The sequence below is a fragment of the Marmota flaviventris genome, chromosome 6 (assembly GCF_047511675.1).
Source record: "Marmota flaviventris isolate mMarFla1 chromosome 6, mMarFla1.hap1, whole genome shotgun sequence".
Taxonomy (NCBI): domain Eukaryota; kingdom Metazoa; phylum Chordata; class Mammalia; order Rodentia; family Sciuridae; genus Marmota; species Marmota flaviventris.
The window spans coordinates 151254457-151269057 of record NC_092503.1 but is presented as its reverse complement, the minus strand read 5'-3'; the positions used below and the strand labels follow the sequence as shown (position 1 = coordinate 151269057).

General features: G+C 42.4%; 1 protein-coding gene across 2 annotated transcripts in view; it reads right to left on the bottom strand.

Moving 5' to 3' along the window:
- Window positions 1–14601, bottom strand: part of Rnf144b (ring finger protein 144B) — an 83502-nt gene that overhangs the window by 39632 nt on the left and 29269 nt on the right. Inside the window, exon 3 of one of the 2 annotated variants that reach the window (XM_071613718.1) lies at window positions 2323–2427. The exons of the other annotated variant lie outside the window; for it this stretch is intronic. Coding sequence (XP_071469819.1) covers window positions 2323–2427 — 105 coding nt within the window. The remainder of the gene's footprint in view (window positions 1–2322; window positions 2428–14601) is intronic. 2 annotated transcript variants of the gene reach the window in all.

Sequence of the window (14601 nt, the reverse complement as noted above, 5' to 3'; positions counted from 1 at the left end):
TTAAGAGTCATTATGGGTTTGTTTGGTTTTAACACAGCCTAAAAGCAAAATTGCTTTTAGAGTAAAACTGAATAAAAAGAAGTATAAACAGGAAAGTGTGAGTGACAATGTACACAGTGGGAAAAGGACACAGAGAACAAAGGGGAAGGGGATTTAAAGAGAAAATGTCTATTCAAAGAAAATCAGAAGAGTCGACTCTGTTCTAGAGAACTGTGGAAAGCACAGCTTGCCTTCACCCACTCATCTGGACACATTAGCCCTGACTCCCAATATCGAAAGTGTCAAAGGTCAGTGCTTACCATCCGAGGAGAGTCTAGGACATCACTATGCAACTAAGCCCCCTCTGCGGTGACAAAAGTGTTCAATTCTATTCAATGCTATGCTGTCCCATGACGCAGCCATGAGCCACAGAGGCTACTGAGCACTTAACCAGTTACGGACTAGCCCAGTAGAAGAACTGAGTTTTTAACTTTGTTTAATTTTAACTAAAGTTAAATAGCCACAGGTGGCTAGGGACTACTGGTTTTGACAGCACAGACCTATGATTGATCTCATAGGCTTGTTTTGAAACTTCACCAAACTACTCATTTACCTTTAATAGATCTTACGCACAGGAATTAGGTAAGTGTGATACCAGATCCAGCTCTTGCTGTGTGCCCCATCTCTCCTGTTTCACTTTAACTATCTGACGTTATCTGTTTAGCATCTTTATGCTAATCAGAAGCTCCACCAGGACAGTGCCAGGCCTGCCCGTCCTCACTCCATCCACGCTTGGCATCCGGCCCACACACGGCACACTCTCCATTAACACTTGTGACCTGTCAGACCCCAGAGAAGCAAAGCAGAAAGGAAGTTCTGTCGTGCTCGGATTATGCATGGACAGGAGTTCCCAGATACTTGAGTCTCATTTTAAGGGCAATTCTAAATTACAAAGATCAACAGTGTTCTTGGTAGTTAGCCTAAATTTCCCTCACATTAATTTCCTCCTATTCATTACCCACACAAAAGTAAACACTAGTCCTCATGGAAGGATTTACATGTTCAAAATTAACTTTTTATCAAAACTTTATTATTTCATTATTTTCTTAAAATGAATCACTTCTAAATCATTATGGATTCTTTTTATGCTTCCCTGAAAAATAATTTTAACTCACTTGTAGCACTCAGCTAATACAGTTCAGAAGCTAAACACAGAATAACCCCTGTGTTAGGTTAGAAATTGTCTATACCATCTTCCTGACTACTTTGCTTACAAAACAAAGACGATCTATAAGTAAAAGCACCCACATTCATAAAACATGTATATATACATACAGACATCCTTCACATGAACACATTTACATCTGCGCACAGACATACACACTATTGGCCTTCTAATTATCAGGTCCTTTATTTCCTACACCTAGTTCTACTCTTAAAGCCATGCCATCACTGTGGTCAAAAAGAACTGGATTGGAATTCTAGCTCTTCTACTTTCTAGATAGGCATTTTTTGGTAAATTACTTAAGCCCCCTGGACCTCAGCTTCTGTATCTAAAAAAAAAAAAAAAAAAAAAAAAAATCCAATTCCATGAGGTCTGTTGAGACAATTAAATATACACTGACCACAAAAGTAACCAGGAGAGTGCTAGGTGCAAAGCAGGTGTCTGTTTACTGAATGGACATTCATCGGCTTCTTGAACCCCTTTCAGAGGCTGACAAACTCCCTAAGAATGGGCGAGAGTTCCTTATGTTCCAGTCTAAGGTGAACAGGGACCAAAGATTAAAAGGCAGATCTAAGGGCAGGCTGAGATCAGAAATTGAACAAACAACAGAATGAGATAAATCACCATCTTAGGAAAACGAGGTAACTCATTGTAAAAGAAAGACATTTCTGATGCCTGATACAGAATGATTAAAAGGCCTCTCTCTGCTCTTTGGAAAGAGTTCAACTCAAGTTACCATTGTAGAATCAAAATAGTTTATATATTCCGTAACCATGGCTAATCTATGGTCTACGAGTCCTTAAAGTATTTGAGATCACAAGACCACTCGTGATTCAGCCTCCACACCTCACGTTTGGTCAGTCTGATCTCTAGTGCCTTCACCTATTTTAGAACTTTTTCAACACACAAGACAGCAGACATAAATATAGACCTGAGCTACATAGCAGCTTTAACAGTTTGTATAAGGAATCCAACAGTATGTAGCAATAAAGTCCTCCTTTAAAAATCAACCTCTGTATTTCATTGCTAGCCTCCCTAGTAGGGAGGTGGGTGGAGTCAAGATCCTAACAAATCACGTCAACAGGAAAGAAGGGAAGGTTGCGGCAGACGCCCCATACCTCAGCTTCCTGCAGGGTCCCATGGTTTAGGCACAACATGTCAGGGCAAGTGATGGGAGACCCACATCCTTCTCGGATTGCCAGCTGCATGTACTGTTTCAGGCACTGGAGTTGAAAAGAAAAAAGACAGCAGTTACCCCCCATTCCAGTAGCACCAAGGCTGCATGACAGACCCACCAGTGGCTCTTCCTTAATTGGCTGTTCTGGGTTCTTGTACTCAGGAAACGTAAGTTACCACAAGTGTGAATACTAAGAGCCATCACTGTGGAAAGAATGCAGAGATAGGCAGTTAATTATGCATGATTTCATCCTGAGTTTATTCAAGTCAAGGGCTTGCTTATTCAAGAATGCTCCCACATCTCATCCACCATCAGCTGGGAGGAGAAGAAACACTTGTGCACACACGGCAAAGGCTTTCTTCTTATTTTATTTTTTAACTTGTGTGACTTCCGAATTCCATTTTTATCTAGAGGCCCCCTCCTCAAGTTGAATGGAATTCTGTGACCCTGCCTTAAGCTACTGTAGCAGAATCAAAGTAAGACTAAGGCCATGACACATCTAGGAACGTGCTTAACAAGAATAGACAGTGTCGACTTGAGAAAGTCAGGGGGATTTCTGTTGAATGGAGACAGCAAAGAATTTGGGGAAATGAGAACCACACCTAACTGAGGCCTTGGTGGAGAATTGACAGAGGGGGATTGAGTAGAAAAAAAGACAGTGGCAAACTGAAGAAGGAAGAAACTGAATTTTAAAAAAGAAACCCCAGAGGAAAAGAGGGAGACCTCAAGCACAGACTGCTACTCCCCGTTGCTTCTTGTGCCTGGACCTTGGGCTGTTGGGGAAGACATGAGACTGACCAGGAATGTAGGAGAACCGACATTGTCACGGAGACCTCCAGCATCTCCTCTCTGCCTCCCAAGCCAGCCTCACATCCCACAAGAAACTGGAGGCCTTAGAGTAGTCCCCTTCTATCCAAGGGCTCCACACATTCCAACTCAACTAAACTTGGTCAAAAATATCCAGAAAAAAAAAAAAAGTTATGTTGTTGCTGACATGTATTAAACAAGTTAGAACTTTGATGTTTGGGATTGTTTGGATATATACACAGATCTCTTACTCTTGTCATTATTCCCTAAACAATACAGTATAACAACTATTTATGCAATATTTACATTATATATTCATAGGATGTGTGTATGTTATAAGCAAATACTGTGTCATTTTGTATAAGGGACTTGAGTATCTGTGGCTTTTGATATCCACAGAAAGTCCTGGAACCAAACCCTGCAGATACTGAGGGGCCATATAGTTCCGGCAAATAAAATTAGGAAATCTGAAAACTGGCTCCTCACTTTCTACCTATTTGCTCAAGATTGATGAGCCTTTTTCTATTTGCAAGACAAAAAACAAAAAAAAAAAAAGTCCATCTCAAATGTTCGAGGAGTGCATTGCCCAAAAAATACATAAGCTCGTCAATAAAGTCATGACTCTTACAAAATGATCTGTTTTTCCAATTTATACATTTCTGTGTCAGCCTGCTAGGTTAAAATTTTTTTCCATGCACCATTCAGTAAATCATTACATGAAAGTCTATGCTCAGAATATTTCTGACATGATGGTGACATCTATGCCTTTCATTGACCTTTTCATTCATTTTCTCCATCTGAAAAGTAAAACCAGCATCACTATCATATTATTTTTAAAAAATATGTATTCCTCTGAAGTGACTCTACAGGTCCTGGTGAATCAGCAACCATGGCCAACCTTTAAGGCAGACTTGTTTTCCTGCCAGTGGTTAACGGCCCCCTTCTCCAAGGAGTTGATTTTTTTCTATCACAGCAAAAACTAGAAAATAACCTCACTGTCTAACACAGAACACTGAAATGAATTTTGGTAAAGGGGATGGGGCAGAATCATGAAAAACATTTTCAAATGGTGTTTAAAGGCCTGGGGAAACATCTATGATTTAGTACAGAGAATAAGCGATACCTGGGAGCAGGGGTAGTCTTCAGTCGCTTTTCCCTTGTGACTGACCTCAATAGAGACACTAGATTTTTCACTTTCACTTTCTTCTTCAAGAGAAGGGTAAACAATTGCTTGCTGTAAGATTCACTGTGCCAAGCATGCTCTCCGGCTCCAGGAACAGTGGGATCAGCCAGCAAGGCAACAGGAGGGAGAACTGCATTGGGCAAGGAAACCCCAGAGGGACAGGAAAGGGGCTCCCAAAAGGAGTGATCCCAAGGGACAAATACGTCAGTGATGTGAAGCCGGCCCGCTCGCTCTGCTCCTAGGGCCTCTGGCCTCCCATCAGCCCAGTGAGTTCCGGAGCCACTGCCCAGCCTCATCCCAACTGCACTTACAGAAACTGCGGGAAACAGACTGCAAAACAATGCCATCTCCAGGCTCAGGGAAAGGCAGGTGAGGAAAACAGTAAGCGGTGCCATGAAGTTCAGACCCTTCTAGCTGGGGTTCAGAGCCAGGAGACCACAGGAAAACGACTCTGCCTTTGACCCAGACCTACATCCCTTAAATCTTTAAAATGAGAACAATAATACCTGTTACAATTACCTCTCAGGGTTTAAAACACTCCCCCACCACCACCACACACACATACTCACCCCTGAAATTTTATCTATCAAGCCCCTTCTAAATTTACAAACTGCAGAATATTAGGTCATTTTTTTTACTGTCTTCACTTGAACTTAGACTTTCTATCAAAAACATTGTGGGGAACTGTTAATCCTCTGGCCTTCTGAGCTATCCTTTCTCTACTCCCTGCAGGGAGCCAGTTAAACCACTTAGGATGGAGCTGCAGGGACAGAACAGAGGTTCACATCAGAACTCCCCACACACCCCTAGGCAAGCTTCTCCTTAGAACTATTTTGGTCTATAAAATAGTTGAGTGTCAAATAGGAACCAGAGACACCATGTAAGTCTTCATAAACCAAATATAGATATAAAAAAGGTAAAATCATTTAAACTTATACTGCAAATTTGTAAAGTTGAAATATAAACCTCCCCAAGAGCTTATAATGGAGGTTTCATTTGCTAATGCAATGTTCTTAGGTACACTGCAGATCGTGATTCATCGACCTAATGAATTTTGAAGCTTCCCACAAGCACACTCTTGGCTGCAAATAACACTGTGTGACCTATGATTTTAGGAGAGAAATTGGGGCTTAAACACTGACTACAGGGTTTAAATACATATCCTCTGGTTTTTATTCTAAGAAACACTTGTTCAAGATAGAGATCTGCAAGTGCACGATGTTCAGTAATCTTCATGCACAGGCACTTGACATGCCATCACGGCATGCATTTGGAAAACATTTAGTCCCAGTCATTGTGTCTCCCTGAATTTTCAAGTATCCCAGGTTCACTGTGTGTCTTCCATTTGCTTGCACTGAAAACCTTAGTCTCAAACCCTCCCTCTCCTCGTCCATACCTCTGACTAATAAAGCACAGAAGAACTGAAAACACTTGAAAGAAGCCCTATGCATGTCACACAAACCAAGCAGGTAATTGGCTACCAATTGTGGAGAAAAAACTGGTGTCTAGCCTGTAAGTAAAGGTAGGGAAACAGAAAAAGAAATTCCCATCAATCATATTGTTTAGACTGCATTTCATTAAACAATAACATTATGCAGATATCTAAAACACAATTTTTTTTTTAACAGCTAACAAACTCCAAGGGAAATGTTTCAAACAATAGATTTCAAAAATCCAGATAACCCAAGAAAGAAACAACTTTTTCTTTTGAAAAGACAACATTTTACTTAAATGTACTTTAAAGACCAGAAGGGTCACATGTAATAACAAAGATTCTTCATGACCCTCAAGGATGTAGATACCCAACAACTGTTGATTCAGATGCCTCCTGTGGAATTCCTCAGTGGAATTTTTCAAGTTTCTTCTAGAGCCATTTTGAGGGGTGATAGTTTCCAGTGTATCATGGCCTTCTTCATAAGCTATTCTTAGGTATTATGGTGGGCTTGGTAAATGGTCACAAAGTTAGGACAAAGCTTCTATGTTCCCACCCCAGAATAAACATGGGGTGGGGAGATATATATACACACACACACACACACACACACACACATTAATTTGCTCCACTGTTCCTCATTCTCTATCCCTAGATTATTCCTTTCTTAAGATTAAAAAAAAAAAAAAGTATTACAATGAACAGTGAATGGAAATGGGTGCCAACAATTGCCTCTACATGTTGGGCAAGATGTCAACCTCTCTGGCTACAATGCTCCTAGTTTACATTATGGGACAACCACCTGCCTTGCCTGCTCACAGGGAAATGGGGAGTCCCCCATGAACGTGCATACATGAAAATACTCTGAAAAGCGAAAGAGATCTGCAAAGACAACACGATTGGAGGATGCAATCGATGCTTCTGAAAGGTAGACAGGCAGGCCAGCAGAAACGAAGGTCCTCAGACACACAGAACCCTGGGAGATTGGCCCAGGAGAGCAAGCAGGGCAGGTGAGAACAGGTTTTGTTGGAGGGTGGGGGCTCAGAAAGGAGGTAATGGTGCTAACGGTTGTCAGTTTAAGTGGTCCCTGCAACAGGGTCTTGGCAGCTTCTGGATGCAGAATCCTGAGGTCAAAGGACTGGCAGACCTCCTGAATTGAGGCCGAGTTGGTGAACTGCTACTTTCTTAGTGTCTCATGACTAACTCAGCAGAGACGGGGAGGGAAGGTGATGAGAGAAAGAACCTGTAGGCCCAAACCCATACCGACTTTGAACATCTGTCTTGCTTTTTATCATTCCCGGTACAATGTGTACATTAAAGTAGATGTTCCAAGAAAATGCAGATGGACATTTCTCTGCCCCAGTACATAATTTCTTCACAGTACCTCCAGTGTGTTCTACAGAACATCTCAGATTGAGGCCAATCAGTAGTCTGTTTATTCCAGTTGGAATTATAATCGTCACACATGATCCCAGAACAAAGCCTTCTTTGTGGGATACTGTTGAGTTCAATTATTGGTACAACTCATGATGGCATTTCTCCCAATTCAAACGTCTATTAACACGCCAAAAGCAAGTCAACAATGTATAGCTAAGCAGGAAGCTGTTACCAGGTTTAGTCTGATCCTGGAACTTTCTCAGAGACCTTGGATTTTAACCAGAATGATATTATTGATGAAGATCAACTTCCTCATCCTAAGTGTTTACCAACCATATGGGACATCAAGGGGTAGATAGGAAAACTTGGCACCAAATCACTAAAAAGAAGCCCTAAATCAAACAAGGAGCCATAAATACTTTTAAAGCGAGACCTTTGTTTTCTAGTTCTCGTCTGTCAGCTTCTCTCAGACCAGAAATCTTCCCTGCCTCACCCCATAGTCTGGTAGGACACCCAGCCCATATGCTCTCCTAGCACCCTGAGCCCAGCTAGTACTGAACTTTTCAAATTGGGTACAAGAATGTATTTGGGGGAGTTCATGAGCTCTTCATAGCAAGATTTCCTCATTTGGATTTCTCAACAATCTTGTGAAAGCATCTCTGGACGATCTCAGGAAACTCCCTACGTTCACCCACAAAGCTCACACCTGTGTTTGTGGTGCCTGCTCAGCGAGGTAGGAATGCTTTCACTGTCACAAGCAGGTGAAGAAAGGGTGGAAGAATCCAGACCCCGTGATGGCCATACAAGTCAGGACGGCTAGGGATGCAGAGAAAAGTGCTAGGGTCACTGAATTACCAGGACTCACTGGAACACCCCCAAACGCAGAGCCTACCTGTAAACAGTGATTTGGCTGAAGCAAAACATCGCCCATCACATTAATGCGCTTGAGTTTCACTGGTCTATAATTTTAGTCAACATTCAGTCTGTACATGCATTCTGGCATTCTGGTTACTTAAGATGTACACCTAAATGGGTTTATACCTTGTATTTATGTTTGTGTAAGTTTTTTTTTTTTTTAAGAGAGAGAGAGAGAGAGAGAGAGAGAAGAGAGAATTTTTTTAATATTTATTTTTCAGTTTTCAGCGGACACAACATCTGTATTTTATTTTTATGTGGTGCTGAGGATCGAACCCAGTGCCCCGCACATGCCAGGCGAATTTGTTACCGCTTGAGCCACATCCCCAGCCCATGTGTAAGTTTTAATAAGACTCTAATAAAACTAATTTTAAAATAGCTCAGTATTGGGGTTCTAATTATTTTACTCTTCAAAAGGAAGCCACATAAACCCATCAAAAGGAGGGCAGGCATGGTGATTTTCAATGGCCAAGGGGTTGGTGGCACTGTACTTCCATTGAGGACATGTCGGGATATCAGGTTCTACAGGGGGTTTCCTAAATTGTACAGCACCCCCGCCCAACTCCCCAGAAGATGTGGTTTCTCCCCCTATTTACCCGCCTTCCCAGGCCACCTTAGTGACAGCAGATGTTAGCCACTGAAGTATGTTGCACCTGTGAGCAGCACAGCCTTAGCACCTGCGTTGCAAGGACCGTGAACCTGCCTGTCTCTCAAACAGCCCAGGAGTTCCTCCAGGTCTGGATCACATCCACCCCTCCTCGTGTCCCTGGAAGCACCTATCACACGATCTGGTGCTAGATAGACTCTCGGGCTTCTGAAGGAGCTGGAAGCCTGAATCTACTACTTACCAGCTTCGGGGCGAGACTCCTTCGGCCCCATCAATGAAAAACTACGCCCACCCTGGTATGCATCTCCCAACCTCCTTCCTTAATGCGTATGGAGCCCACTAGTCTCTAGTTCCCATTCCCTCCTGATTATCCACCTTCTCCCCTATGTTTTGGATGTTTTTCTACCTATCAGGTCCTTCTTCTGCAATTAAACATACTCAAAAATATCCTAATCAAAGAAAAATAATAGAAAACAGCTCTGTCTACTGCCCATCTGGGTGGACACTGCCTTCTACCTCCCTCTCCTTTTCACAGCTTAAATGAGCTGTCTGTCCTTCACCAACCCCGTCCCAATTCCTCCAGAGCTACCGCTTCACTGAAATGGCTGTCTAACGTCATCAGAGACCTGCATGTCACCGAACCCAGTCCATGGGTTCTCCCTTCCTGACCCCAGCAGCATCAGGCAGAGTTACCCCTCCCACCTCTGGAAACCTTCTCTTCCTTGTGTTCGGGACTCCACTTGCTCTTGACTGTGGCTCTTCCTCTTACACATTCCTTCTCCCATCTCTCCCATTTTCTTCCATTCAATTTTTATTTGCTAGAACTTTATTTCCCCAAGATGGGTCACAGGAACTTCAAACTCAACAAACACAAAGCTGAATTCATGATCTGCCCCCTCAATCTGGGCCTCGTCTCCTGTTTTGACCTCTCTGAATGGCCTTCCATCCACCTAGCCTCATGACCCGGGAGCCAGCTGGGGCCCCCTCCCTTCTCTCTTACCCTCTTCCCAGCCAGTGCCACTGGAGAGCTCACCCACTGACTTCACAGAGCTTTGGACACTCTATCCAACCAACCTGCTGCCCCAATCCTCAGTTTTCTTCAACTCAGGAAAGACTAACATCAACTGCCAAGGAGCTTAGCAAAAAGAAAAAATCATCCTCGATTCCCCTTTTCCTCAAACGCCACAACCAAAATATGTCCCCAGTCCGGTCACTTGCCACTATCTGACTGCACCTCGAGTCAGCCAGAGTGATTTTCATACATTTTTAAAAACATAAATCATACTTTTTACTTCCTGCCCCAAGCCCTCTAAGGAAAGCACATCTTTTGGGGGTCACCTCTCAAACTCTCCGCCGCGGCCTACGGGGTCCTGTTTGTCTTAACTCAGCCCTGCTCGGCCTGCTCTCCACCACTGTCCCTCCTAACCTGGGCTTTCTCCTAACTCTTCAGCAGGCCAGGCGAGCCCCTGTCACGAGGCCCTGCTGGCACTTCCACTTCCCCTCCTGGAAGGCTCTTCCTCCAGATGGCTCACACTCTGTGGAGCTCCCTGACCTTGCCAGAGATCCTTTCCCGCTGACAAGTCCGGCCCTTCCTGCCCCGAAGGCCCCCGACCTGGCTTGTTGGTCTTCCTAGTGGTCACCACTAGCAATATTACTTACTGACACTTCTGGAATACGGAGAAGCCCCACTTCTGGAATACGGAGGAGGATGGGAACCCGTCGTCTCTTCTGCTCTTACCCTGGGCACTGCTTGGGCTTTTCTTGAGAAAGAAATTCTGCCTTCGGCTAAGAAATCACTGGGATAGATATTGGTTAAAACTGTGCTAATTTATTCTCCTGCCATGACTAGTTGTGAATGGTGACAGGAGCGTTCTAGAAACAAGGTTTTATTTTTTAAAAAATTATATACATGTAAAATTTTTATAAATAAATGAAAACACACACACACACACACAGAACCCTCAAGAAAAAGATTTAAGCCAGAGATGTTTTTATGGACAAGAAACATTGGAAATGATCAGGACACTATTGAGAAGGGTGACCTCAGGGGAAGGCCTGGGTGGGAGGAAGAGGGGTATGGCAAGAGGAAGGCAGTGGGATTTCAAAGATCCCACTCCCCTGCCTTGCTGTCCAATTGCCTGACAGTGGAGTCAAATCACTGGAGGACCCTGTGCAGATTCGCCCTTGGCAGATCTGGGACGGAGACTGAGATTCTGTCCTGCTCTTAAGTCCCCAGGTCCTGGGGCAGCTGGCGCAGAGATCATACTTGTGAGTGCTGATACCTGGGACAAAGGCCTTCCACAGCAGCCACTTAGGAGAATCACCTGGGGAGATTTTCAGGCTGCACCCCCGACTGATAAAACCACTCTCTCTAAGAGAAAGACGGAGGCCTTGGTCTTCACACAGCACGGGTTTACTGAGATCCGACTCACACACCCTGCAACTCACCACCTAAACTGCATGATTCAATACTTTCTAGTAATTTTTCATGGAGTGCGACTACCACTAGATTTGATTTTAGAACATTTTGTGATCCTAAAAGAAACTTGGTGCCCCTGAGCATTTACTCCCCATTCATCCTGCTAGAGCTTGGATGCTGAGTGCCCCCCAAAGACTCATGTGTTCTAGATCTTGGTCCCCAGGATGACACTATTGGGAGGTGGTTGGACCTATAGAAAGTAGAGCCTCGTGGGCGCACACCATTGTTGTTCAACCCTTTCCAGAGATATAAAGCATGGAACCATCTGATCTTGGACTAGAATAGTAAAAAAAAAAAAAAAAAAAAAAAAGTGAACTACTGGTGCATGCCTGTAATCCAGCACTCGGGAGGCTGAGGTAGGAGGATCATGAATTCAAAGCCAGCCTCAGCAACAGTGAGGAGCTAAGCAATTCAGTGAGACCTGGTCTATAAATAAAATACAAAAAGGACTGGGGATGTGGCTCAGTGGTCGAGTGCCCCTGAGTTTAATCCCCAGTACCCTCATCCCTGCAAAAAAAATCCGTGAGCTAAGTAACCGTTTTCTCTTTGTAAGTATTTGACTCAGGTAATTTATGATAGTAACAGAATGCTAACACCTGCCTCCCAGTCCTCTACACCTGATCCCTAGGCAAACATCAAACTAATTTCTATACCTATAAATTTGCCTTGTCTGAACACTTCCTATAAATTGAGGTCCATTGTGACTGGTTTCTTTCACTAAGTAGAATGTTTATAAAGTTCATACACAATAAACATAAACACTGTACTGATGCCTGCAGGCATCAGTACAGTGTTTATGTTTATTGTTGAACAGTATTCCATTATATGGATATAATGTTTATAAAATTCATACACATATTGCAGCAGGCATCAGTACTGCATTTATGCTTATTGTTGAACAGAATTTCATTGTATGAAGATGCTATATTTTATTTATCCATTCACCAGTTGATGGGCAATGGGTTATTTCCATTTTGGAACAATGATAAATAGTGCTGCTGTGAACAAGTTTTCGTGCAGACATGTTTTCATCTCCCCTGAGTGTCGCCTAGGAGCATTTGTGTTACTTGGTAACTCCAGGTCTGCTTACATTTTGGGGCAATGCCAGGCATTTTCCAAAGCAGCTGTACCATTTTACATTCCGACCACCTCGTATGAGGGTCACAATTTCTTCAAATCCTCATCAGCATTTGTTATTTTCTGATTTACTACAACCATCTTAATATGTGTGGTTTTGATTTGCATTTCCCTGTATTTGCTAATGATTCTGAGCACTTTTATGTGCCTATTGGTACTCTGCACATCTTTGGAGAAACATCTATGCAGTTATTTATTCCTTTGCCCATTTTTAACTGGTTATTTGTGGAGTTATTTTATTGAGTTACAAAAGTTCTTTACATATTCTACGTATGTCCTTTATAAGATGACTTGCATCATTGTTTTTACCATTCTGTAGGTTATCTTAACTTTCATGATGTCCGTAGAAGAATAAAGATTTTTAAATTTTGATGAAATTCAATTTATCTTTTTTTTTCTTTTGGTGTCATGTCTAAGAATATCTCACCTAATCTAACTATGACTTTTTTTTTCTATTTTCCTATATTTTCTTCTATAAGTTTTATGGTTTTAACTCTTATATTTAGGTCCATGGTCCATTGTGAGTTAATGTAGTTTTCTTTCCCCCTTGAATTGTCTTGGTAACCTTGTTGAAAACCAACTCACAATAAATGTGAGGATTTATTTCTGGACTCCCAATTCTATTTCATTAATCTATCATCATGACAGTATTACACTGTTTGGATTATTGTAGTTTCCATAGTAAGTTCTGAAATCAGAAATTGAGTTCTCCAACTTTGTTCTTCTTTTTCAAAATTGTTTTCACTACTTTTTAAAAATATTTATTCTTTTTAGTTTTAGGTGGACACCATATCTTTATTTTACATTTATGTGGTGCTGAGGATCAAACCCAGAGCCTCGTGCATGACAGGCGAGCGCTCTACCACTGAGCCACAACCCCAGCCCCTGTTTTCACTATTTTAAGTCCCTTAAATTTCATATAAAGCTTAAGATCAGCTTAAGTTTCTACAGACAGGTGGAATTTTTGAGTCTGTAGAACCATTTGGAAAATACTGCCATCTTAACAATATTAAGTCTCCCACTGCGTAAATTGGGAGTGTCTTTAATTTTCTTTCAATAATATTTTATAGTTTTTAGAACATAAGTTTTGCACTTTTTGTTAAATTCATTACTCTTTTATTCCCTTTGGTGCTATTATAACTGAAATGGCTTTTTAATTCCATTATCACATGAGTCTTTGCTGGTGTATGGAAATACTATTGTTTCTTGTATATTGATCTTATATTCTGCAACCTTGCTAAACTAGCATCAATATTTTTTAACTATTGAAGTGATTACATGTGCAACCAAGACTGAGAACCCTAGGTCAGAACCATCTATGCCTTCAATCCAATCAGAGAAGATACTTTTATGTCCATCATTAGCTGCTTATAAGTCATTTAATAATGGTAACCCACATGAACTCCAGAGAAAAGAAGGGGTCTTTTTCTAACCAAGATCCACCAAAAGAATATATGCATTCAGCTAGTTCCAGAAGAAAGTAAAGGACACTTAAGGGGGAAATTGTATATGCAAAATTTAAAACTCTGAAGAGTTTTTAAGTACTTGAACCCAAAATAGTGCTGTTACTTTTTCTGGAAAAGGGTACAAAGTTCCACCTGGCATAAGTTTGAGAACATTCAATACAGGAGATTAAAGCTGGGCTCCAATCAATAGTAACTCCAGTTCCCACCAAGCAAGAGTGATCAAATACTTCTATCCTGATCTCAAGTGATCATGAAACATCTTAATTAAGAAACACGCTGACAGAAGTAGCTCTGAGGAGAAATTCACTGGAAATGCTGCAGCCTGGTCCAGTCCTCACAATGAAGCAATTAAATCTGCTAAACTGGAAGAACATTCCAAGCAGAGCCGTGAACAGGCACTAGCAGTGGAGAGATCTGTTTCCAACGTGAGTCGTTCAATTACTTCTCCGCTGGCCTTGCTGAGGTTCTTCCTTGTGTCCCACCTGGGCGGGCCGCCTATCTTGAGAGGGAGACGACAATTCCCACACCAGTCCCTCAAAGAACCATCTGGGCCAGGTGCTGCCTTATGACACAGTGAATCCAGAACAGCAACCAATGGCTCCAAGAGAAAGAAAACACGGTGATTTGCCAAGTGCACATCCTTCCATTTCCTCCAGAGAAACATCAGGCCTCAGAACTGTAGGCCCCAGCTCGAGCCCGCTGGCCCTGCTCGGGCGGTGAGAATGAGCCCAGCCAAGGCAGATTGCACTAGTTCCTTGGTCTCCCTCCCCCTCCGTCTATCAGAGCACCTCTTAATAGCTCAGAATGCCCGGAGGTC